Source organism: Oncorhynchus nerka, linkage group LG9a (assembly GCF_034236695.1).
Source record: "Oncorhynchus nerka isolate Pitt River linkage group LG9a, Oner_Uvic_2.0, whole genome shotgun sequence".
In the NCBI taxonomy this organism is placed as follows: Eukaryota; Metazoa; Chordata; class Actinopteri; order Salmoniformes; family Salmonidae; genus Oncorhynchus; species Oncorhynchus nerka.
This window is the reverse complement of record NC_088404.1, coordinates 37,235,527-37,261,532: the sequence shown is the minus strand read 5'-3', so window position 1 is coordinate 37,261,532 and position 26,006 is coordinate 37,235,527. Positions and strand designations below refer to the sequence as shown.

The window sequence follows — 26,006 nt, the reverse complement described above, 5'->3', positions numbered from 1 at the left end:
TGTACATTGCAATATGAATGTTCTATAGAGCCCCACAATGGAGGTGCCATAATACCCATAAAACCTAGTGGTCAAACAGGGAAATTCAACAGTCTTGCTATACAAGCTAGATAGTTAAGTGATATGCCAGAGAAGCCAGTGTTTGGAGGATATATTGGCACAGTTTGACTAACAACACCCGTGCCAGTATATCCTCCAAACACTGGCTTCTTGGGCATTATCGCTTAACTATCTAGCTCATGGTTAGCTAGTTAAGGCAACATTAGCCGTCTATTTGTCTAGCCATTTAAATGCATGATAAATTCATAAAAATGAGTTTAGCTTTCTTTGGCTTTTATAAACAAACATTCTAGCTTATTAGTTAACTAGCTATCTATCTTAGATGGTGAAGCCAGGGCTAATGGGATTATTTTAGTCTATCTTTTTGAGAAGTTTCAGAGATGGACTGATTAGCATCCTCTCGAGTCAACAGTGTGCTTACTTTATTGCGGGGAAACTTTGATATGTTTGATGTTTCACTCTGGACAGCAGATCATTAGTATGGCTAGTAGGCAAGGTGATGTAACCTTATTTAGTCCTACCTTCTATGGTGGGTTTTAAATGAATTGTTATTCACACATTTGTTTTTGAGGTAGAATTAGTGTCACCTTATTGGCACCTTCTCTATTCCAGAACCAATGGGTGTGCCTGAGTCTTCCTCTCTCAACTAAGTAAGGTGTTTCAACCTGGAACACTATTGTCCTGCTTTGGTCTGTTTCAGTCATTGCAGGAAGTCCTGAAGAGCAGGAGTGTGTGAAGGGTTTTGTCCCAGCCCAGCTCTAATACCTGACTTAAATAATCAACATACCCAATCACAGTGATAGGCTATGATTTGTAATCAGGTATGGGTTGGGCTGGAACAAAAGCTTATGCACACTCCTACAATTCAGATATGGAGCTGTCCACCTGTTTAAGTCATTATTCTGTACTATGGGTACAATTGGAGGGGTGGGGTGGGGCGGGGATATTGATACAGTATATAACACATGCTCCACTCTCAAGTTGAACTTGTTGACTGATACCATGGCGGCGGCTTCTAAGGGAGCAGCTGAGAACCAGAAGACTGCAGCCAAGGCATCACTGGTCCACACCTGCCCTGTATGTCACTGAGTAGTATTGGTTGGTACTGTATGTGCCTTTTGGTTCCACTCCATGTCTTAGCTATTGTACAGGCCTGCGTTGTACAGTCTTTCATATGTGTAGTAGTGTATTGCAATGTTTGCTTAGTTTATCATCTGTCAACTTTTGAAATTCAATCTAAGCCACATTAACTTGCTCTATTTTGCACATGCCCTTTATAGATGCAGACCAGATCAAGCAGTACTTTGAGAGCAAGCATCCCAAGTCTCCAATGGTCTGGTTGATGTGCAGGCCTACAGTGACCACACACACTCAAATGGACCTACAGCTGTGGCAAGATTCTAACATCTTTCACACACAGAAGACATAGTGTAAACCACCATGTTGTCAACAAAATGCTGTCCTTAATGCTTAAGTTGTATTATCTAATCTCTCTTGGAAAAAAAGGGTTCCAAACAGGTTCTTTAGCTGTCCCCATAGGATTTCATGTAGAAAACTCTGTAGAAAGGGTTCTACATGGTCCCGAAAAGGGTTCTACCTGGAAACAAAAGGTGATTCAAATAGTTTTCCTATGGGGACAGCTGAAGAACCCTTTAAGGTTCAAGATAGCAACTGTAGTATTTTTGCTACCTTTTTTCCCCCATCTATGTAATGCTGTCCTGCTAATTCTGGGGTTCAGACTGAATGCAGTGGTAAGTGTGCTGCTCAAAATTGACAGCAGCAACATGGACCAGTTAAATTCACAAGAAGAGTGTGATATAGCTGTGTTTAAGTATGGCTTCCTTGCTTTGATTCTGTTTAATGTGTTTCTCATTCTCCTGGAGCTGACCATGTATTTTATATGGTCAACAATATTTTATATAAAACCTACCTTGCACATACGTTTTTTCCACAAATAAACCCCCCACCAAAAATCACAATATGCTGTTTTATACGCAACATGCAACAATTTCAAAGATGTTACTGAGTTACAGTTCACATAAGGAAATCAGTGGTTCTGCCCGGTACAGTTGAATCCAGGATTCATCTGTGAAGAGCACACTTCTCCAGAGTGCCAGTGGCCATCGAAGGTGAGCATTTTCCCACTGAAGTCGGATACGACACCAAACTGCAGTCAGGTTAACAACCTGGTGAGGATGACGAGCACGCAGATGAGCATCCATCAGATGGTTTTCTGACAGTTTGTGCAGAAATTCTTCAGTTGTGCAAACCCACAGTTTCATCAGGTGGCTGGTCTCAGACGATCCTGCAGGTGAAGAAGCCGGATCTGGAGGTTTTGGGCTGACATGGTTACATGTGGTCTGCAGTTGTGAGGCCAGTTGGACGTACTGCCAAATTCTCTAAAACAACATTGGAGGCTGCTTATGGTAGAGAAAGTAACAGTTCTGGTGGACATTCCTGCAGTCAGCATACCAATTGCACGCTCCCTCAAAACTTGAGACATCTGTAGCATTGTGATGTGTGACACAACTGCACATTTTAGAGTGGCCTTTTATTGTCCCCAGCACACGGTGCACCTGTGTTATGATCATGCTGTTTAATCAGCTTCTTGATATGCCACACCTGTCAGGTGGATGGATTATCTTGGCAAATGAGAAATGCTCACTAACAGGGATATAAACAAATTTGTGCACAAAATCAGGGAAATGGAAAGTTGTATTTCAGCTCATGAAACATGGGACCAACACTTTACTGTTGCGTTTATATTTTTGCTGAGGACTATTTCTGTCTGTAATAAAGCACTTTTGTGGAGAAAACCTCATTCTGATTGGTGGGCCTGGATCCCAAGTGGGTGAGTCTATGACCTCCCAGGCCCACCCATGGCTGTGCCCCTGCCCAGTCATGTGAAATCCATAGATTAGGGCCTAATGAATTTATTTCAAATGACGGATTTGTAACTCAGCAAAATCTTTGACCTTGTTGAGTTTAGATTTTTGTTCAGTATATATTTAAACTTGTTCATAAATTATAGGGAATTAAATAAAGACCCCCATTGGCTGAAGGGGAAGAGGATCTGGTAAAATCATCTAGGTAGGTAGATAGTTAGCTATATAACTTCTTTGCAAAGGTGTCAGCTAGAGATGACCTGCAGGAGCTTGCAGGAATTTGTAGTCTTGTATGAATAGCATTTTCAAATCTGAGAGTAAATAGATAAAAGTCACCTTGTCCGACAGAGATTTACATGGTTATCAAAACGTCACACCAGGGTAAGACTGCACGAAACACAGCCCTTATTTGAAGTGTTTCTAAAATCCTCTATGGATCAAATGAATGGTGAAAAGCTATTGGAACCATCTCTGTGTTTGACCAGTAGGTGTTATGTGTTTATGACGGATTCACAATAGTCAAATTAGGTCATTATTATTTTGTTGAATTCATAAAAAACATTCCGACATTGTTTTGCATTATCTATTCCAAATATGGCATGATTCCACTTTTTGTATCCGTTTGAATCACTTTCGACCGGGGACTTTTATTTTGATTCCACTATTGTGGCTAATCCTTATTGTGGCTAGCTTCACACAGGTCAATATGCAACGATAAAGATGCTGAGGAAGGGTGCGGAGAACAAGCCTCAAAATTGCAGTATTGTACTTGAAGTCTGATAATCGCAATAGTTATCTCCAATACTATATTAAGCGGGCGTTCGACAGCTATACCATTATCTCCTATTATGAAAGCATTATAGAAAACAATTAAGAAACGCTTTTAAACCATCTGCAACAACTTCAGGGGGGAAAGAACTGAAAGCGTAATCTTGTCACAAAGTTTTTTTCCTTTCACTGGGATAAGGCAAAACAAAATATTGTAGCAGCGCGATTCACGAGGAACGAACAGGTGCTTTTGATGGGGAATTTGCCGCCACTTTAACAGGTTAGTAGTTTCTTTCAATCAAGTTGGTATTATGGGAGTCTTCAAATGGGTGAAAAATAGAACACAATCAACTAACTCCTCTGTGATTCCAAGAGCTCATTGTATATAATTCAAGGTCAATCGGAATATCACATAGGCTAACAGTTTGTTCTATGGCGGATTGGTTCGAAATTTATATTTCTGCTCACCAGGTAAAATAGCTATGCTTTCTGCTCAGGCGAAAGTAATGCTTATTGCAGTTAATGAACGTAAGATAGCCCTATGGATGCTGACATACATAACTTATTCAGTTTTATAGAATGTAATTGATTCTACATCATAAGAATGTTACACACACACACACACACACACACACACACACACACACACACACACACACACACACAGTGGGCGGCAGGTAGCCTAGCGGTTAGCGCATTAAACCAGTAACCGGAAGGTCGCTGTTTCGAATACAATCTGTCGATGAGTCCTTGAGCAAGGCACTTAAACCAAATTTGCTCCCCGTGAGCCGTAATACTATGTCTGACCCTGTTAAACAGCACAACACCTGCTCTTTCCATGACTTAGACTATCCAGGTTAAAGCAATGATCCCGTATTGATGTCACTTGTTAAACCCACTTCAATCAGTGTAGATGAAGGAGAGAAGTCAGGTTAAAGAAGGGTCTTTATGCCTTGAGACAATTGGATTGTGTATGTGTGCCATTGAGAGGGTGAATGGGCTAGACAAAAATATTTAAGTGCATTTGAAAGGGGTATGGTAGTAGGTGCCAGGCACACTGGATTGTGTCAAGAACTGCAATGCTGCTGTTTTTTTTACTCAACAGTTTCCCTTGTGTATCAAAATGTGTTTTTATTTTTTTATTTAACCTTTATTTAACTAGGCAAGTCAGTTAAGAACAAATTCTTATTTACAATGATGGCCTACACCGGCCAAACCCAGACGATGCTGGGCCAATTGTACAACGCTCTATGGGACTCCCAATCACTGCTAGTTGTGATACACCCTTGAATGGTCCACCACCCTAAAGACATCCAGCCAACTTGACACAACTGTGAGAAACATTGGAGTCAAAATGGGCCAGCATCCCTGTGGAATGCTTTCGATGAATTGAGGCTGTTCTGATGGGGAGTGTATATAGTGTGTGTGTATTAATTATTATCATTGTGTTCTGCATAGATGATTAGTGTTAGATCACTAACCACACATTTTAAATGTTTTATTTTAATGCAATTCAGTGTAGAGTATGTACTGCTTTTTCATATAGTAATCCACCATAACTGTAGGGTATTATTGTGTCTGTGCAGAGCATAATTGCTAGTAAGCTGACTATGTATAATCAGCATGTAACAACAAGTGCAGAAACTGAATACTAAACATCCCTATTTTCCAACCATTTATTCTTATAGGGTGACCTGTTCATATGAACACATTGCTGGAGAACCAGAGAAGATATTGTCTCTGGTGTTCCTGTGGGATATGAATGACAGCTTGAGAATGTCACATGAGATCATGATGTTTTACCAAATGATGGAACAAGCCCAGAACACCAGCTGTGAAGCACCCACCCCCATCTGCAATACGAGTGCAGATGGAGACTCACTACAGCTGCCCACCTTCTCCACAGCAGCCAAAGTCAGAGTAATCATTACTTTCACTCTGTGTGCCATGTCAGCTGTCTGTAACCTCGCTGTGCTGTGGGCCGCCAATACCAACGGAAAGCGCAAGTCCCACGTTAGGATATTAATAATTAACCTGACTGTGGCAGACCTGCTGGTGACTTTCATAGTCATGCCTGTTGATGCTGTCTGGAATATCACAGTTCAGTGGCAGGCAGGAGACGTCGCCTGTAGGCTGCTGATGTTCATGAAACTTGTTGCCATGTACTCCTGTGCTTTTGTCACAGTGGTCATTAGCTTGGACCGCCAGTCTGCTATCCTCAACCCACTGGCCATCAATGAGGCCAAGAAGAGAAGCAAGATCATGTTGTCTGTGGCGTGGGTGATGAGTGTGATTCTGTCTGTTCCCCAGGTGAGGCTCTGGTTAAGAGAGGTTTCATGTTTTCTCTCCTTAACCTGGACTCAGGACACCACAACAATTATCAAAATATACATCGGAGGACATAACAACCCTGTAACAGGTTTATTATAATAATAATAATAATAATACATTTTATTTTAATCTGTTTTAATGACACATTTTATATACAAGAAAATCAGCTGGATAAAAGGGAATAAAATCCCAGTAAAATAAGTACTGGAAAGTATTCAGACCCCTTGACTTTTTCCACATTTTGTTACGTGACAGCCTTATTCTGAAATGGATTAAATCATGTTTTCCCACATCAATGTACACACAATGCCCCGTAATGACAAATCATAAACAGGTTTTTAGACATTTTTGCAAAAAAGAAATAATTGAAATCTAACTTACATAAGTATTCAGACCATTTACTCAGTACTTTGTTGAAGCAACTTTTGGCAGCGAGTACATCCTTTAGTCTTCTTGGGTTTGACGCTACAAGCTTGGCACACCTGTATTTGGGGAGTTTCTCCCCATTCTTCTCTGCAGATCCTCTCAAGCTCTGTCAGGTTGGATGGGGAGCGTCGCTGCACAGCTATTTTCAGGTCTCTTCAGAGATATTCGACCAGGTTCATGTCTGAGCTCTGGCTGGGCCACTCAAGGACATTGAGACCTGTGTACGTAGGGTCATTGTCCTGTTGGAAGGTGAAACTTCGCCCCAGTCTGAAGTCCCGAGCGCTTTGGAGCAGGTTTTCATCAAGGATCTCTCTGTACTTTGCTCCGTTCATCTTTCCCTTGATCCTGACTAGTCTCCCAGTTCCTGCCGCTGAAAAACATCCCCACAGCATGATGCTGCCATCACCATGCTTCACTGTAGGGATGGTGGCAAGTTTCTTCCATACGTGACACTTGGCATTCAGGCAAAAGCGTTCAATCTTGGTTTCATCAGACCAGCTAATCTTGTTTCTCAAGGTCTGAGAGTCTGTAGGTGACTTTTGGCAAACTCCAAGCGGGCTGTCATGTGCCTTTTACCAAGGAGTGGCTTCCGTCTGGCCACTCTACCATAAAGGCCTGATCGGTGGAGGGCTGCAGAGATGGTTGTCCTTCTGTAAGGTTCTCTCATCTCCACGGAGGAACTCTGGAGCTCTGTCAGAGTGACCATCAGGTTCTTGGTCACCTGCCCAACCAAGGCCCTTCTCCCCCGATTGTTCAGTTTGGCCGGACGGCCAGCTCTATGAAGAGTCTTTGGTTCCAAACTTCTTCCATTTAAGAATGATGGAGGCCACTATGTTCTTGGGGACCTTCAATGCTGCAGACATGTTTTGCTACCCTTCCCCAAATCTCTGCCTCGACACAATCCTTTCTCGGAGCTCTACTGACAATTCCTTCAACCTCATGGCTTGGTTTTTGCTCTGACATGCACTGTCAACTGTGGGACCTTTATATAGACAGATGTGTGTGCCGTTCCAAATCATCATGTTCAATCAATTGAATTTACCACAGGTGGACCCCAATCAAGTTTTTATTTTCATTTTAAATTGGCAAACATTTCTAAAAACCTATTTTCACGTTGTCATTATGGGGTATTGTGTGTAGATTGATGAGGAACATAATGAATTTAATCCATTTTAGAACAAGGCTGTAACGTAGCAAAATGTGGATGAAGTCTAGGGGTCTAATGCACTTAATATAAAGTACACCAAACATGACAGAATAACCATGGAAAACACTAAACATGATGACAGACTAACCGTGGAGAACACTAAACATGATGACAGACTAACCATGGAGAACACTAAACATGATGACAGATTAACCGTGGAGAACACTAAACATGATGACAGACTAACCGTGGAGAACACTAAACATGACGACAGACTAACCATGGAGAACACTAAACATGATGACAGACTAACCGTGGAGAACACTAAACATGATGACAGATTAACCGTGGAGAACACTAAACATGATGACAGACTAAACATGATGACAGACTAAACACTAAACATGATGAGAAACAGAACACTAAACATGATGACAGACTAACTGTGGAGAACACTAAACATGATGACAGACTAACCATGGAGAACACTAAACATGATGACAGACTAACTGTGGAGAACACCTAGACATGATGGCACACTAATCAGGGAAGTGAACTAGACAGTGGATAAAAGCTAAGCCTGTGTGAAGAGGTGTGTCTTTAGTGTGGACTAGAATATGTGTATGGATTGTGAGGTTCTGACATGGAGAGGGATTGAGTTCCAGAGTTGGGGAGCTGCACTGCTCAAAGCCTGGTTTCCGATAGAGCGGAGCCTGGTGAGAGGAATGGTGAGGAGCGCAGTGAACAGGTGGGAGTGTATGGATACAGCGGGTCAGTAAGGTACAGAATGTGGGCACCAGTCTATTGAGTGCTTTGTAGGTGAGCATGAGTCATTTGAAGAGGATCCTGTATTGAACTTATTCAAATAAATGTATAGCAAATGGACATGAATGACTTGATTTTTTACAGCAATTATAAACCTAATGATTGTAGCAATAATTTAGAACAAACCTCAGAAACACTTTCCTGAAGGGAATTACAGTACAGGCATTGCAGTCACTATTGTCCATGGTTTAAGAGTAACCTTTTTAAATGTGATTGATAACTGGTGAGGAGAGCCTGCCCTACATAATTGACTGACTCATGATTATGACAGCAATTATACATTGCTGCGAATAAAAGTCATCCAACTACATAGTTTTCAAAAAAATTGTAGCACTAAAAGAAGACCTTGGCTTGCAATTATTACTTTTTCATAATTCATTTCAAGCATTCAACACTTGGCTCTTTTCACCTAATTTCATTGCAAATTGAATGATATCTGCAGTGTATTACTCACATTGACTGCATACTAGGCAGGATTGAGCTTCTGCTGCATGAAACACTACTATTTTATGTAGTACAACACTGAAGCCAGGCCATATAATTAGTGTTAAAGACATGTTGTTATGGTTAAAGTCTTCCTTTGTGTTGTCATGCAGATGCTGATATTCCACAGTGTGACCATCACGGTTCCAGAGAAGTTTACCCAGTGCACTACTCGTGGGAGCTTTGTCCAACACTGGCAGGAAACCCTGTACAACATGTTCACCTTTGCTTGTCTTTTCCTGCTGCCGCTGATCATCATGATCTTCTGTTACACACGTATCCTGGTAGAGATATCCAGTCGCATGACCCACGGAAACAGTAGGTCAAATGACATATTTTACCATCAATTGTAGTACCACTAGTGGCATTGTATACAGTTGTTCATGAGGGGGTTACAAAGAGCACTGTGTTTTTGAAGATAAAGGTAATTGAGACTTATTGTCAAATTAGGTGTTAGATGCTAAGATTATGAGTAAGTGTTTATTGCCTTGTTTCAGTGTCTTCTAAGGAGATACATCTCCGACGCTCTCACAACAACATTCCAAAAGCACGGATGAGGACTTTGAAGATGAGCATTGTTATCGTGACTTCCTTCATCGTCTGCTGGACCCCTTACTACCTGTTGGGACTGTGGTACTGGTTCTTCCCTGACGATATGGATGAGACGGTCTCTCATTCTTTGACTCATATGCTCTTTATTTTTGGCCTCTTCAATGCCTGTTTGGACCCAATAACTTACGGCCTGTTCACCATCCATTTCCGCCATGGCCTGAAGCGCTACTGTCGGAGCACAGCCACGTTCAGCCGTGAGTCAGAGAACAACACTACCCTGACCGGCTCTTTCAGGCGCTCCCCCTTCCGCCTGACACGGCTTACCCAGCAAGGCCAGACGTCCATCACTGGCCAGATGGCAGAGGAGGAACAGGTCAAGAAAACCTGCCACTATAGCAACTACCTCACAGTTCACAGCAGTGGAGAAGGTGACCCAGGTCCGGCCAGTCCTGAAAGCACTATATGAGGGATTAGAATGCGTCCTACTAAAGAACATTGCTTACCTTAATCTTCATACCTTCATCTGCTGGCTCACAATTAATACTTTGAAAAACTCATTGTTGTGCTGCATGAAATCAGATTGGATTAATTTTCACATTCAGCCAGATGGGGCTTACAGTGTAAATCTTGGTTTCCCCAATAGGTGTGCGTATTTGGCTGGCAGTTGATATATACACAGTGCAATTACAAAGTATTCAGACCACTTGACTGTTTCCACATTATGTTACGCTACGGCCGTATTCTAAAATCGATTAAATAAAAAAATTTCCTCATCGATCTACACACAATACCCCATAATAACAAAGCGAAAACAGGTTAGACATTTTTTGCAAATTTATAAAAAAAATCTAAAACAGAAATAAATATATTTTATACGTTTGCCAACATTTCTAAAAACCTTTTTTGCGTTGTCATTATAAGGTGTTGTGTGTAGATTGATGAGGGAAAATAACAATATAATAAATGTTAGAATAAGGCTGTAACGTAACAAAATGTAGAAAAAGTCAAGGAGTCTGAATACTTTCTGAATGGTCTGTATATATTACAGTACCAGTCAAAAGTTAGGACACCTACTCATTCAAGGGTCTTTCTTAATTTTTTACAATTTTCTACATTGTAGTGAAAACATCAAAATTAATAAATCAGATATACGGAATCATGTGGTAACCAAAAACGTGTTAAACAAATCAAAATATTTAGATTTTAGATTCTTCAAAGTAGTCATCCTTTGCCTTGATAACAGCTTTGTACACTCTTGGCATTCTCTCAACCAGCTTCATGAGGTAGTCACCTGGAATGCTTTTCAATTAACAGTTGTGCCTTTTTAATTTGTGGAAAGAAACTACTACTAAATGATACCAATAATAAGAAGAGACTTGCTTGGGCCAAGAAACATGAGCAATGGGCATTAGTCAAAATATGTCCTTTGGTCTGATGAGTCCAAACATTTTTGGTTCCAACCGCTGTGTCCTTGTGAGATGCAGAGTAGGTGAACGGATAATATTTGTATGTGTGGTTCCCACCGTGAAGCATGGAGGTGGAGGTGTGATGGTGTGGGGTTTTCTGTCTGTGATTTATTTAGAATTCAAGGCACACTTAACCAGCATGGCTACCACAGTATTCTGCAGCGATACGCCATCCCATCTGGTTTCCGCTTAGTGGAACTATCATTTGTTTTTCAACAGGACAATGACCCAAAACACACCTGCAGGCTGTGTAAGGGCTATTTGACCGAGGAGAGTGATGGAGTGCTGGATTAGATGACCTGGCCTCCACAATCACCCGACCTCAACCCAATTGAGAAGGTTTGGGATGACTTGGACTGCAGAGTTAAGGAAAAGCAGCCAAACGCTCAGCATATGTGGGAACTGCTTCAAGACGGTTGAAAAAGCATTCCAGGTGAGGCTGGTTGAGAGAATGCCAAGAGTGTGCAAAGCTGTCATCAAGGCAAATGGTGGCTACTTTGAAGAGTCTAAAATATATTTTGAGTTGTTACTACATTTTTCCACATGTGTTATTTCATAGTTTTGATGTCTTCACTATTATTCTACAATGTAGAAAATAGTTGTTTTTAAAGAAGAAAAAAAAACTTGAATGAGTAGGTGTGCAAATATTTGACTGGTACTGTATATAAACACTTTGTTTTAAATATATTTTCCCATAACCTTATAACCCCTCCCCTAATTGGAGTAAACTGTTGGACAACAACACTTAGTCTTCTACTTCCACTTTATACATACTATATACACATTTTACTGTGATGTTTCACAAACGTTTTGAACCTTTCTATTCTTATAGTTTCTAATGATTGTAAATTCAAGATAAATATTTTTGCTTAGAGTATTATTATATTATTTGTTCAACTATGACTTTTCAAATCAACCAGTAGTGCTATTCTGCAAATGTTGCACTTCTTCAACCATTCCTGGACCTGCGACCAAAAACAAGCTCCGTATGGACAGTACTAAAACAAATTATCTTACGATTCTGTCTCTTCGTAGCAAAGTCTGCAGAGCTGGGATGGTTGTATCCCCCATATATAAACTCAGCAAAAAAAGAAACGTCCTCTCCCTGTCAGCTGTGTATATTTTCAGCAAACTTAACATGTGTAAATATTTGTATGACCATAATAAGATTCAAAAACTGATACATAAAAGAAGTTCCACAGAGCTGGGACCCTGGGCATCTTTCTTTTGGTGTTTTTCAGAGTCAGTAGAAAGGCCTCTTTAGTGTCCTAAGTTTTCATAACTGTGACCTTAACCTATTTTGTTCTTTAATACATGGCCAACAAACAAGTTCCTTAATTTTCCCCCTTCTACTTGCCTCTCATTTTTGCAGTAATGCTGCAATTAGTTGGTTGTAATTTTGGATAGAGCAGACATTTCCATATACTTTTGTTAGCTGCATGTGTGACAACTCCACCAGTCCTATTTATGATATAATTGACAAAGATTATACTTTTTTTTCCAAAAATATATATATTTTTGTAATTATTATATTTGAGTTTAACCACAATATTTGTTGTATTATTTATTCTGTCTTTTCTGGTGGATTAAACTGAAATTGCAACCAACTTTCTATGGCTTGTTTTAAAACTAGCTATATTTTAGAGCTTTTTTCATTTTCAAATAACTGAAAGTGAGATGTTGAATTCTGAATAAAGTAAAAAAGGCCATTCCTGAACATGGGGTGAGACATTCTTACTAATCTGCTAGAGAACCAGTTTGGATTTAAATTGAACTTTTGTATGACTGACGCCTTTAGTGAGAGGGCTAATGCTTTAATATTTAATCATTTCTGCCCTCTGAATTTATATTAATTATATACATAGGCCCATTTCATTTTATCTGGCATGCCGTTACAAATAAAATTGAATTTTATTTTCCTCATATAATTAAAAAAACAGGTCGCTAGGTGTAGGCAAGACCATAAGCAAATAGGTAAACTGGGATATGACTAAAGAGTTAATCAGGGTGATTTTTCCACAAATAGACAGGAATGGTTGTTTCCATGGTAGAAAAATCTACTTTTGCTAACTTTATTAAACTCTATTGTAGTAAAATAATGTATTTATTTCTGGATATGTATACCGAGAATATCCACATCACCGTCAGAACATTTTCTTGCTAAACTATATGGTAATGTAAAAGTTGTATTTTTTGTCATCCAATACATCATATATTAAATTTATCATGATTTGGTTGTAATCTAGAGAGGTTAGAAAAAGTCTCAAGATCCTCTGAGGCTGTGAAGGGATCCAAATTGTGGATTTAAAAGAAAACATGAATCATCAGCATACAATGACTCCTTTATGTTTATGCCCTTGATTTCTAACCCCTTGGTATTATTGTTGGATCTGGTTTTAATAGCTAACATTCCGATGGCCATAATAAATAGATGTGCCAATAGTGGGCCACCTCATTTTACTCCTCTTAACACTTGAATACTTTCTGAGAAGTATCCATTATTTATTATTTTACACCTAGGGTTACTATACATAACTTTAACCCATTGTATAAGATATTCTACAAAATTGATATATTCCAGGCATTAATATTTAAATTCCTGTCATACTTTAGCCAAAGCCTTTTCAAAGTCAGCTATGAATACCAGACCTGGTTTTCCAGATTTTTCATAGTATTCTATTGCTTCCAGTACTTGTCTTATATTATCTCCAATGTGTCGTCTGAATAATATACAATAATACCTTTTTAATTCTATGTGCAATGAATTTTTCTTGAATTTATCACCACAACACTGAAGTTTAAGAGGCCTCCAATTTTTTTTAATGGGCCGGATCTTTATATTTACCACTTGGATCAGTTTCAGTAATAATGCAATCAGACCTTCTTGTTGAGTATCTGATAATCTACCAAGCTTTAACATGAGTCTTTCTGTACAGCTGTTAATTTGACATTATTCATAGAAAAAAATCCATACAATTATCTTCGGTTAGTGGAGATGGAGACTGAAACGAAAACATATGCTTATGGTACTTTGCTTCCACTTTCAAAATATTGTTTGGTGAATCATATGTGACATAATCCACACAGTTCGCTTTATTTTTTTAATAATATATTACACTTGATCTTTCTTGAATAAGTTCCTCCCATTTCTTTTTGTTTTTCCTCTAACTTGTTTTTATTTTTATTTTGATGCCAGCGAGAATGACATAATAAAGTAGTCAAGACGACTAGCTTGATTGAGCCTCCGCCATGTATATCACACTAGGTCAGGATATTTAAGCATTCATATATCTACTAGTTCCAATATATCCAAGACATTTTGATTTCCTTAAGCGTATGAGGGTGATAGTTTGTATTGTGATTTCCTTTACGGTCCATTGAGGTATTTACAACCATATTATAATCTCCCACCATAATAATAGAGTATTGTATTGCTTGTAGGTTTGATAAATTATTATATATATATATATATACAGTTGAAGTCGGAAGTTTACATAAACTTAGGTTGGAGTCATATATTAATGAGCCCCCTCCCCTCTTTTAATTATTTTCTTTGTTTGACACATGATTTTAATGAAGGAAACCTGTTCCCAAGTAGTAGAGAGGCATATGTGATCATATCCCACTGAAATCAAGGTTTAAAAATCCCAATGTATTCAAGGTTTGAAAAAGTTCTGTTTTTGTCAAATACTATATCTGTGTGTGATTATTGCGGTCAATTTGCAGTGTAAAAATGGTTTAGAACTATGTGCCGGCCCCCCAACACGCTCAAGGAAAAATCGGCACACGGCTGAATGTAATTGGTGAACCCTGGTTTAAATCATAAGACGCTTATCTGCATATTACTTCAAACAATAGTACTCCTGTGGAGTTGTCTTTTGACTTGTACAGGAAACATGGTTTTTCATTTAATAGAGGCATAATAACCAAGCATACCAGGAAAAACTATTTTCCAGGCAGACATTACATATGGACATGGGACATCATAAATGTAAATGGATGCAAATTCAGCTCGAGGACATCTAGATGCTCAATGTGTGGACTCCATGGGTGGCTTCCTCATAGTTTTCATTGTGCAATGTGAAGAGCAGCTGTATGTGAATTCAAAAATATTGCCATTTTCCTCTATGATCAGATGAATGTTGTGGTCCAGTATATATTGTATTCCACCCTAATAGCCATTATAATTGAAGTGGTTGGGCATAGTGAAGTGTCATTGTACCTTACAATATGTATAGTCTTGGTTGGTTCTTTGGTGATGTGTTATTTGTGGAAGTTATGTCCAGTGCCACAGGGAAATCACTGCATAGTGTGTTTGAAGATGACCAAACTGTAAAATGTGATTGGTTGGTTGGTTGGTTTATTTGTTTTGGAATCCAAAAAAATAGTATCTTATGTTGTTGTTGTGTAATACATTGATGGCCACATTCAGTAGATGTTACAGTAGAAGACAAACAGATAATTTAATATTGGATTTACTGGTACCAGAAAATGTTGCAGAAAACCCCAGAAGACAATTTGTTTACTAATATTCAGTTGTATGCTTTTTCTCTTAAGTGTTTGCTTGTGTTCAAAGATAAAATAAGTTAAGGGGAAAGCAATGTGTGTGCATGATTGCAATATTTGTTAAGTTAAAAGCAAGATGTGTATGCTTGTGACTTGTACATTATTTCAATAAAGTTGTGTTAATTGTATTAATCCATACTAAGCATCTCCTAAATTATTTATGGGGCAGAATACATCCAGTAATTAGTACTATAATATGTGACCCTGCTAATATATACAGTTAAATTGTGTTTATTATCAGACCGTGCAGATTATCTTCTGAACAAAACACTGTCTCTGGCCTGATCAATCATGTGATGTTATTTTGGACAGTAATATCCTAGATGCATACATAATGGAGTACTATCTGATGAATCTCTTCTCCATCTCCGGTGCATTACTCAAAAAATGTCTGGCTAAATGGCAAATCTCCTGCTACGCTACTGCTCACCAATTGTTTATTTCCCAGAAGAGGAATCACATTCTGACAAAGGTAACTATATGGAAAAACAATGTTTGGTTACACTTTCTATAGACCACTATGTATTCATTTATAAAGGCTGTTCAAGTAAGACAGAGGTTGTTTTGAATGATAACAGCAAGTATAATTCTCTGTGTTAATAGAAAACCAAACACATTCATTAACTCTTTTCTTTTGCCTCTCATTCTGCCAATGCCATTCTGAACCACAACAATAAGCAGGAATGACAGGCCCATACGATATTGCCCGTCAGTGACCGTCAGCAGGTATATGTTCTTACATTTGCATCAAACGTCAACCTCATTAATATGGCTGCATCTGCTTCCCAGTCTGCAGCACTGTTGAGTGACACAAGTCACTGACCAAGGTGACAGCCGGCATGGCCTACATTTGAGGACACTGCTTTTTTCTAATAAGAAAATTATATATATATATATATATATATATATATATATATAATTTTTATATATATATATATATGCAGTTTGAAGTTGGAGGTTTACATACACTAAGGTTGGAGTCATTAAAACTCATTTTTCAACCACTCCACAAATTTCAAGTTAACAAACTTTAGTTTTGGCAAGTCGGTTAGGACATCTACTTTGCAGATGAGATGACACAAGTAATTTTTCCAACAATTGTTTACAGACAGATTATTTCACTTATAATTCACTGTATCACAATTCCAGTGGGTCAGACGTTTACATACACTAAGTTGACTGTGCCTTTAAACAGCTTGGAAAATTCCAGAAAATTATGTCATGGCTTTAGAAGCTTCTGATAGGCTAATTGACATCATTTTAGTCAATTGGAGATGTACCTGTGGATGTATATCAAGGCCTAACTTCAAACTCAGGGCCTCTTTGCTTGACATCATGGGAAAATCAAAATAAATCAGCCAAGACCTCAGGAAAAAATGGAGACCTCCACAAGTCTGGTTCATCCTTGGGAGCAATTTCCAAATGCCTGAAGGTACCAAGTTCATCTGTACAAACAATAGTATGCAAGTATAAACACCATGAGACCACCCACCCATCATACCGCTCAGGAAGGAGACACATTCTGTCTCCTAGAGATGAATGTACTTTGGTGCGAAAAGTGCAAATTAATCCCAGAACAACAGCAAAGGACCTTGTGAAGATGCTGGAGGAAACCGGTACAAAGTATCCATATCCACAGTAAAACAAGTCATATATCGACATAACCTGAAAAGCCGCTCAGCAAGGAAGAAGCTACTGCTCCCAAACCGCCATTAAAAAAGCCAGACTACAGTTTGTAACTGCACATGGCGACAAAGATTGTACTTTTTGGAGAAATGTCCTCTGTTCTGATGAAACAAAAATAGAACTGTTTGGCCATAATGACAATCGTTATGTTTGGAGTAAAAGGGGGTTGGCTTGCAAGCCGTTGAACACCATCCCAACCGTGAAGCAAGGGGGTGGCAGCATCATGTTGTGGGGTTGCTTTGCTGCAGGAGGGACTGGTGCACTTCAAATATAGATGGCATCATGAGGGAGGAAAATGATGTGGATATATTGAAGCAACATCTCAAGGCATCAGTCAGGAAGTTAAAGCTTGGTCGCAAATGGGTCTTCCAAATGGACAATGACCCCAAGCATATGCCCAAAGTTGTGGCAAAATGGCTCAAGGACAACAAAGTCAATGTATTGGAGTAGTCATCACAAAGCCCTGACCTCAATCTTATAGACATTTTGTGGGCAGAACTGAAAAACGTGTGCGAGCAAGGAGGCCTACATACAAACCTGACTCCGTTACAACAGCGCTGTCAGGAAGAATGGGCCAAAATTCACCCAACTTATTGTGGGAAGCTTGTGGAAGGCTTCCCAAAACGTTAGACCCAAGTTAAACAATTTAAAGGCAATGCTACCAAATACTAATTGTGTGTATGTAAACTTCTGACCCAATGTGATGTGAGAAATAAAAATTTAAATAAATCAGTTTCTCTGCTATTATACTGACATTTCACATTCTTAAAATAAAGTTGATCCTAACTGACCTAAAACAGGGAATTCTTACTAGGAATAAATGTCCGGAGTTGTGAAAACCTGAGTTTAAATGTACTTGGCTAAGGTGTATGTAAACTTCCGACTTCAACTGTATATATATTATACGCAATAAAGAATATCAATTATGGGCCAACATTAAAATTTTGCTCCCAGCATTGATCAAAGCTCAGAACGCTTATTTTCTTGCGTTCTAACCGCACCTGCCACTTTGCTAACGACTGGAATCATGAACAATGTTATGTTTGCCTGCGTTCTCCAGATTTGCCTCCCAGATTTGTCTTTTTAGCAGCACATTCACCACTCTCTCAAACGGTTAACTCCGCCCTCTCGCAGCACAGGCCTGAGAGGTGAAACGAATTACCCCAGCTCACAGTCGGCTCACAGTGTCTTTGCGAGACGCAGCAGACAATGTGTTTGCGAGATGCTGGGCAAAATGTAATTTTAAAACCGTCCCGCTACACCTGCCGTTTCTGCAGACATCCCCCAAACAAACAAAAACCGACTTTCGGACAATGAGTGAACAATGAGCGCAATGCATGCAGGAAGCAGCAGAGGAGAGAGAGGGGAAGCAAGCATAGAGAGAGGTTAGTACAGTGGTTCCCAAACTTGGGGTTGGTCCTCTAAGAAACTCTGCACTAATCTTATCAAACAAGTTAGGAACTTAAAAAAGAAGATACTGTATGTTTAAATACTAAAGTCTCCATCTTCCCCATAGGCCTATATGAAAATGCAATCAAAATGCAAACAATACAGTTCTATGTCATACGTTTTCATTTCATCGCTGATGCTACGTGTCAGTGTGAATCCTTTCTCATATTTCCTCCCTTTCAGGGGTATAACATTATAATTGTAATAGGCTATGTGTTTGTATATTGACTGAGGTGAATAAACCTACAGCAGGTAGGTATAATGGACAAGGTAATTTTTTCTTGTTTTTGAAGTTCTCCTAATAGCATTTAGATTTTATTTTATAGATTTGCATTAAACAAGTATGACAACAATCCATGCTTTGGTTTCCCTGGCACTGTTTCCAACACTCTACCGTTTTAGCATTCGTGGCACAAATCCCATTCAAGTCATTAAACCGATATCAGCATTTTTCATCACAGCATGTCCAAATCATCCAAAAGTATCTAAAAAATGACTGTGAAGCTCAACAAAGTCTCTTATGGATGTTTTGAACATGATGCGTGAAATATGCTAATATCGGCCCCATGACTTGAATGGGATTTGTAACACGGTTGCTAAAACATTAGCATCTGGAAACTGCCAGGGAAACTAAACCAAAGCATGGATTGTTGTCATACCTTGTTCAAAAGACTGCTTACAGCTTAAGGAAACCTTAAGGAAACCAATATGTCATTTGGGTGAACTATTCCTTTAAGGTTGAATAAATATTGTTACATTAGTTTGTAAGAGAGCCTTGACTTTTGGCAAGTTACTGTTATTATAAAAGTAATATTGAATTGTGTTTAAATAAGAATTTGTTCTTAACTGACTTGCATAGTTAAATAAAGGTTAAAAAAATTGATTGACAACGCAACCAAATATCAACATTTAAAAGCGATGTATAGTTTCATCTGAGCCACTGGCTTAATCCTATTCTTAAAATGTTATTTTTGGTTTAGTTGGAGACATGAATCCAACATATAATTGAATAATTTCTAGACAAGTTAATGGGCTATTTACTGTATTGCAAAAGTGATATTGAATTGTGTTTCGTTTTCAGCGCAACCAAATATCAACATTTAAAGGAGGTGTATTTTGTGCCACTGACTTAGTCTGGCTTTAATTCCATTTTGTCTACAAACTAATCATTTATATGTTGGATTCACGTCTCCATCTCAATAGGACTAAATCAAATCAAACTTTTATTTGAAGTGCATTTAAAGTATTTAGTCCTGTTCTTTAACCTCTACATGATCAGTGTCCTGAATAAGATGTTCAACAAGCATGTGTCCACATACATTACATCACCAAAAGTATCTTCTGCCTGGATAGTTCCATCTGTGCGACTGACTTAATCTGTCTTTAATTCCAGGTTCTCTATAAATTAATAATTGATAGGTTGGATTCACATCTCCATCTCAACCAAATATCTAAGTTAATATGGAATTGGTCAGCCCTTTGCTGCGATACCAGCTTCCACTCTTCTGGGAGGCTTTCCACTAGATGTTGGAACATTGCTGCGGGGGCTTGCTTCCATTCAGCCATAAGAGCATTAGTGAGGTCAGGCACGGATGTTGGGCGATTAGGCCTGGTTTGCAGTCAGCGTTCCAATTCATCCCAAAGGTGTTCGATGGAGTTAAGGTCAGAACTCTGTGCAGGCCAGTCAAGTTCTTCCACACCAATCTCAACAAACCATTTCTGTATGGACCTCGCTTTGTGCACGGGGCATTGTCATGCTGAAACAGAAAAGGGCCTTCTTCAAACTGTTGCCACAAAGTTGGAAGCACAGCATCGTCTAGAATGTCAATCTATCCTGTAGCGTTAAGTTTTCCCTACACTGGAACGAAGGAGCCTAGCCGAACCATGAAAAATCGCCCCAGACCATTATTCCTCCTCCACCAAACTTTACAGTGGGAACTATGCATTAGGGCTGGTTGCATTCTCCTGGCATCCGCCAAACCCAGATGGTTGCATTTTTCATTTGCTCTGTTAAACCTAACCTTCGGAATGACTTTGATAGCAAAAGTTAATCTATTTAGTTAGTAAGAGATCTCTCAATAATCGTTCTCATGATAGCACATTGGTAGTAGTCAGTGACAAATATTGAAGCTAAACTGGGCTTGGTTAAAACCCTAGATGGGAGACCAAATGTATAGCTGTAGATAGATTAACTCTATAGGAGGTGCTGCCTAGCCTATTTTTTTTTTTTAATACAAAGTTGAAGATCTGGCGTTTCAAAAGGTACAAATTCAACACATCTTATACAAGATTGGTCTATGTTGAAATTTGGTTACCGTGATGACATAATCCTGTGGTTGAACATGCTTCTACACCTGCATTGCTTGCTGTTTGGGGTTTTAGGCTGGGTTTCTGTACAGCACTTTGAGATATCAGCTGATGTACGAAGGGCTATATAAATAAATTTGATTTGATTTTGAAATGTCACCCTCAAAACAGTGTACGATGAATACTTTTCTCATATCCTATGTATTTTCCACGTAGATTCCACGTCACAATACATTGAGTTTACTGTCATAAGACCTCTGCATAGATAGGTGACCTCTTGTAACCTCAATTAGTATCAATTACTATCACGTTTCAGGAGAAGCCTGTTGCAGACAGTGTCGAAGTAACAAAAGTTTATTACAAGAACAGGGGGCAGGCAAAACGACAGGTCAAGGGCAGCCAGAGGTCAATAATCCAGATCAGAGTCCATAAGATACAGAACGGCAGAGTCTCTGGGTCAGGGCAGGCAGAGGTCAATAATCCAGGGGGTGTGACAAGATACAGAATAGCAGGCAGGCTTAGGGCAGGCAGAATGGTCAAAATCAGGAAAACTAGAAAAAGACAGAAGCAAGGGGAAAATCGCTGGTAGGCTTGACGAACAAAACAAACTGGCAAAAGACCAATAGAGAACATAGGTATAAATACACTGGGGATGATGGGGACAAGAATAAAGACAGGTGAAACAGATCAGGGTGTGACGACAATTAGTCATATAGTATGTCAACAGTATCAAAAGGATTCTTTGAATCCATTTTCGCCTGAGAACACAAAAAGGTGCAAAAGGACATGATTATCAAAACCTATGTCTGTTACGATTGAATCCAGCTGTGACAATTTAAATTCCATTTTATTAACTGCTTTCACAGAAAGCCGTCTGGACTGGAATAATAGTTAATTAATAGTTCAGCTTGATCGATATATATTAATATGAATATAATAATGTTCTGGGCAAGCCTGTCACTAATACAGAATCAATCGATACAACTGCCCTGGGGAAATTAAAATTACATCTCGTTGTGGGGCAGTGAAGGTTGTCTTTAAATTTGCTTGTCAGTTTTGAGCTGTTGGTGATGTAAGATTAGAGTCTGAGTGAATCAGATTCTAATTGTTCTCTTTTCTGTTGTTTTCTTCCTTCATAATTTTTGTTTAGTGGTATAGTTGCTATTCCATCATGTTTCCTTGTTGAATGTTTTGTGCTATATGTGTATTGCCCTGTTCTAGTACTACTGTTCTTCAGTGGAAGTACAGTATGGGAGGTGGGATAAACTGTATCCACACAGGGATGAATTACAAAGAAAAGGATCAGTCTCTTCTCACACAACATATTGTGTGAGAAGAGACTGATGCTTTTCATTGTAATTCATCCCTGTGAACAGAGCTCTCAATAAATGAGAAGTGAGTGACAGGACATCTACAGTACTTTAGCCCCGTTTATACATTCCCCTAACATGTGTCTTTCGTCCTGATCTTGTCCTGATCTTGCCCGTTTACACTTAAAAGATCTGATTAAAATTAGTTCACAATGTGCCTTTCAATCGTCTACAAAAATGTGGGCACAATCAGAATGTGGACAAGATCAGGAAAAATGGGGCTTCTATGTAGTCATACCAAGGGAACGGTGACTCATATAATGAACACCGTCTTTCCAACCACTCACTGTCTCTTCCACCTGTTTGCTTCATATGCAATCTGTAGACAATAATATTTTATGAAAGACAGCACATGCAAGAAGATGATGAACAATCCATTTGTCTGTGTATGTTGACCTACTCTATTCCCTGAGTGTCTAAAACATGGCACTGTGGGAAGAGCAATCACTTGAGACCTCATATGGAAATCTAAAGGTTCAGCAGAGAGCTGAAGGGGCTATAGGGGAGTCTGTTTGAGATGCTCACCATGTGATAAATGGCATGGGGGCAAAATAATATTGTTTTCCTCTATGTATTGTTCTTGACTGGTGTGATATCTCCTGTCATTTTGATAAGAAGAGTTTAGGAGTTAAATCAGAATATTTGTAAACCTGTAAATAATACATAAGGATGCAATTACTATCAACTTGAGACACTCGTGGTGCCTAAACTCAAAGGCACACATACATACAGTGGGGAGAACAAGTATTTGATACACTGCCGATTTTGCAGGTTTTCCTACTTACTTACAAAGCATGCCTGTCATTTTTATCATAGGTACACTTCAACTGTGAGAGACGGAATCTAAAACAAAAATCCAGAAAATCACATTGTATGATTTTTAAGTAATTAATTTGCATTGTATTGCATGACATAAGTATTTGATACATTATAAAAGCAGAACTTAATATTTGGTACAGAAACCTTTGTTTGCAATTACAGAGATCATACATTTCCTGTAGTTCTTGACCAGGTTTGCACATGTAACGGATGTGAAACGGCTAGCTTAGTTAGCAGTGGTGCACGCTAATTAGCGTTTCAATCGGTGACGTCACTTGCTCCGAGACCTTGAAGTAGTGGTTCCTCTTGCTCTGCAAGGGCCGTGGCTTTTGTGGAGCGATGGGTAACGATGCTTCGTGGGTAACTGTTGTTGATGTGTGCAGAGGGTCCCTGGTTCGCGCCCGGGTATGGGCGAGGGGACGGTCTAAAGCTATACTGTTACATTGATGCTGTTGACCCGGATCACTGGTTGCTGCGGAAAAGGAGGAGGTCAAAAGTAGATTGAGTGTAACGGATGTGAAACGGCTTGCTAGTTAGCGGTGGTGCGCGCTAAAAAGCGTTTCAATCAGTGACGTCACTTGCTCTGAGACCTTGAAGTTGTGGTTCCACTTGCTCTGCTACAGCCGCGGCTTTTGTGGAGCGATGGGTAACGATGCTTCGTGGGTGACTGTTGTTTATGTGTGCAGAGGGTCCCTGGTTCGCGCCCGGGTATGGGCGAGGGGACAGTCTAAAGTTATACTGTTACACACACAGCAGCAGGGATTTTGGCTCACTCCTCCATACAGACCTTCTCCAGATCCTTCAGGTTTCGGGGCTGTCGCTGGGCAATACGGACTTTCAGCTGCCTCCAAAGATTTTCTATTGGGTTCAGGTCTGGAGACTGGCTAGGCCACTCCAGGATCTTGAGATGCTTCTTACGGAGCCACTCCTTAGTTGCCCTGGCTGTGTGTTTCGGGTCGTTGTCATGCTGGAAGACCCAGCCACGACCCATCTTCAATGCTCTTACTGAGGGAAGGAGGTTGTTGGCCAAGATCACGCGATACATGGACCCATCCATCTTCCCCTCAATACGGTGCAGTGGTCCTGTCCCCTTTCCAGAAAAGCATCCCCAAAGAATGATGTTTCCACCTCCATGCTTCACGGTTGGGATGGTGTTCTTGGGGTTGTACTCATCCTTCTTCCTCCAAACACGGCGAGTGGAGTTTAGACCAAAAAGCTCTATTTTTGTCTCATCCGACCACATGACCTTTTCCCATTCCTCATCTGGATCATCCAGATGGTCATTAGCAAACTTCAGACGGGACTGGACATGCGCTGGCTTGAGCAGGGGGACCTTGCGTGCGCTATAGGATTTTAATCCATGACGGCGTAGTGTGTTACTAATGGTTTTCTTTGAGACTGTGGTCCCAGCTCTCTTCAGGTCATTGACCAGGTCCTGCCGTGTAGTTCTGGGCTGATCCCTCACCTTCCTCTTGATCATTGATGCCCCACGAGGTGAGATCTTGCATAGAGCCCCAGACCGAGGGTGATTGACTGTCATCTTGAACTTCTTCCATTTTCTAATAATTGCGCCAACAGTTGTTGCCTTCTCACCAAGCTGCTTGCCTATTGTCCTGTAGCCCATCCCAACCTTGTGCAGGTCTACAATTTTAACCCTGATGTCCTTACGCAGCTCCCCGGTCTTGGCCAATGTGGAGAGGTTGGAGTCTGTTTGATTGAGTGTGTGGACAGGTGTCTTTTATACAGGTAAGGAGTTCAAACAGGTGCAGTTCATACAGGTAATGAGTGGAGAACAGGAGGGCTTCTTAAAGAAAAACTAACAGGTCTGTGAGAGCCGGAATTCTTACTGGTTGGTGGGTGATCAAATATTTATGTCATGTAATAAAATGCAAATGAATTGCTTAAAAATCATACCATTTTGATTTTCTGGATTTTGTTTTAGATTCCTTCTCTCACAGTTGAAGTGTACCTATAATAAAAATGACAGACCTCTACATGCTTTGTAAGTAGGGAAAACCTGCAAAATCGGCAGTGTATCAAATACTTGTTCTCTTCACTGTACATACATACAGTTGAAGGCTGAAGTTTACATACACTTAGGATGGAGTCATTAAAACTAGTTTTTCAACCACTCCACAAATTTCTTGTTAACAAACTATAGTTTTGGTAAGTCGGTTAGGACATCTACTTTGTGCATGACACAAGTAATTTTTCCAACAATTGTTTACAGACAGATTATTTCACTTATAATTCACTGTAGCACAATTCCAGTGGGTCAGAAGTTTACATACACTAAGTTGACTGTGCCTTTAAACAGCATGGAAAATTCCCAGAAATTATGTCATGGCTTTAGAAGCTTCTGAAAGGGTAATTGACATAATTTGAGTCAATTGGAGGTGTACCTGTGGATATATTTCAAGGCCTACCTCCAAACTCAGTGTCTCTTTGCTTGACATCATTGGGGAAATCAAAAGAAATCAGCAAAGACCTCAGAAAAAATTGTACACCTCCACAAGTCTGGGTCATCCTTGGGAGCAATTTCCAAACGTCTTAAGGTACCACGTTCATCTGTACAAACAATTGTATGCAAGTATAAACACCATGGGACCAGACAGCCGTCATACCGCTCAGGAAGGAGACGCGTTCTGTCTTTTAAAGATGAACATACTTTTGTGCGAAAAGTACAAATCAATCCCAGAACAACAGCAAAGGACCTTGTGAAGATGCTGGAGGAAACAGGTACAAAGTATCTACATGTATATCCACAGTAAAACGAGTCCTATATCGACATAACCTGAAAGGCTGCTCAGCAAGGAAGAAGCTACTGATCCAAAACCACCATTAGAAATGTCAGACTACAGTTTGC

The 26,006-nt window shown here is 39.7% G+C and overlaps 1 protein-coding gene across 1 annotated transcript; it reads left to right on the top strand.

The window, feature by feature from the left end:
- The first annotated feature begins 5,471 nt into the window (after window positions 1-5,471).
- On the top strand, window positions 5,472-10,000 carry LOC115134752 (gonadotropin-releasing hormone II receptor-like). Its single transcript, XM_029668950.2, has 3 exons — window positions 5,472-6,023; window positions 9,039-9,243; window positions 9,423-10,000. The coding sequence occupies exons 1-3, from the start codon at window positions 5,472-5,474 to the stop codon at window positions 9,941-9,943; spliced, it is 1,278 nt and encodes a 425-aa protein (XP_029524810.1). The 3' UTR covers window positions 9,944-10,000.
- Window positions 10,001-26,006: the final 16,006 nt, after the last annotated feature.

What these genes read in the sequence shown, in the direction of transcription:
- LOC115134752 (XM_029668950.2), top strand. Translation starts at nt 5,472, where the DNA reads ATGAATGACAGCTTGAGAATGTCACATGAGATCATGATGTTTTACCAA. An exon ending in TGATTCTGTCTGTTCCCCAG is followed by an intron (nt 6,024 to 9,038) that starts GTGAGGCTCTGG and finishes GTTGTCATGCAG; the next exon opens with ATGCTGATATTCCACAGTGT. An exon ending in TCGCATGACCCACGGAAACA is followed by an intron (nt 9,244 to 9,422) that starts GTAGGTCAAATG and finishes GCCTTGTTTCAG; the next exon opens with TGTCTTCTAAGGAGATACAT.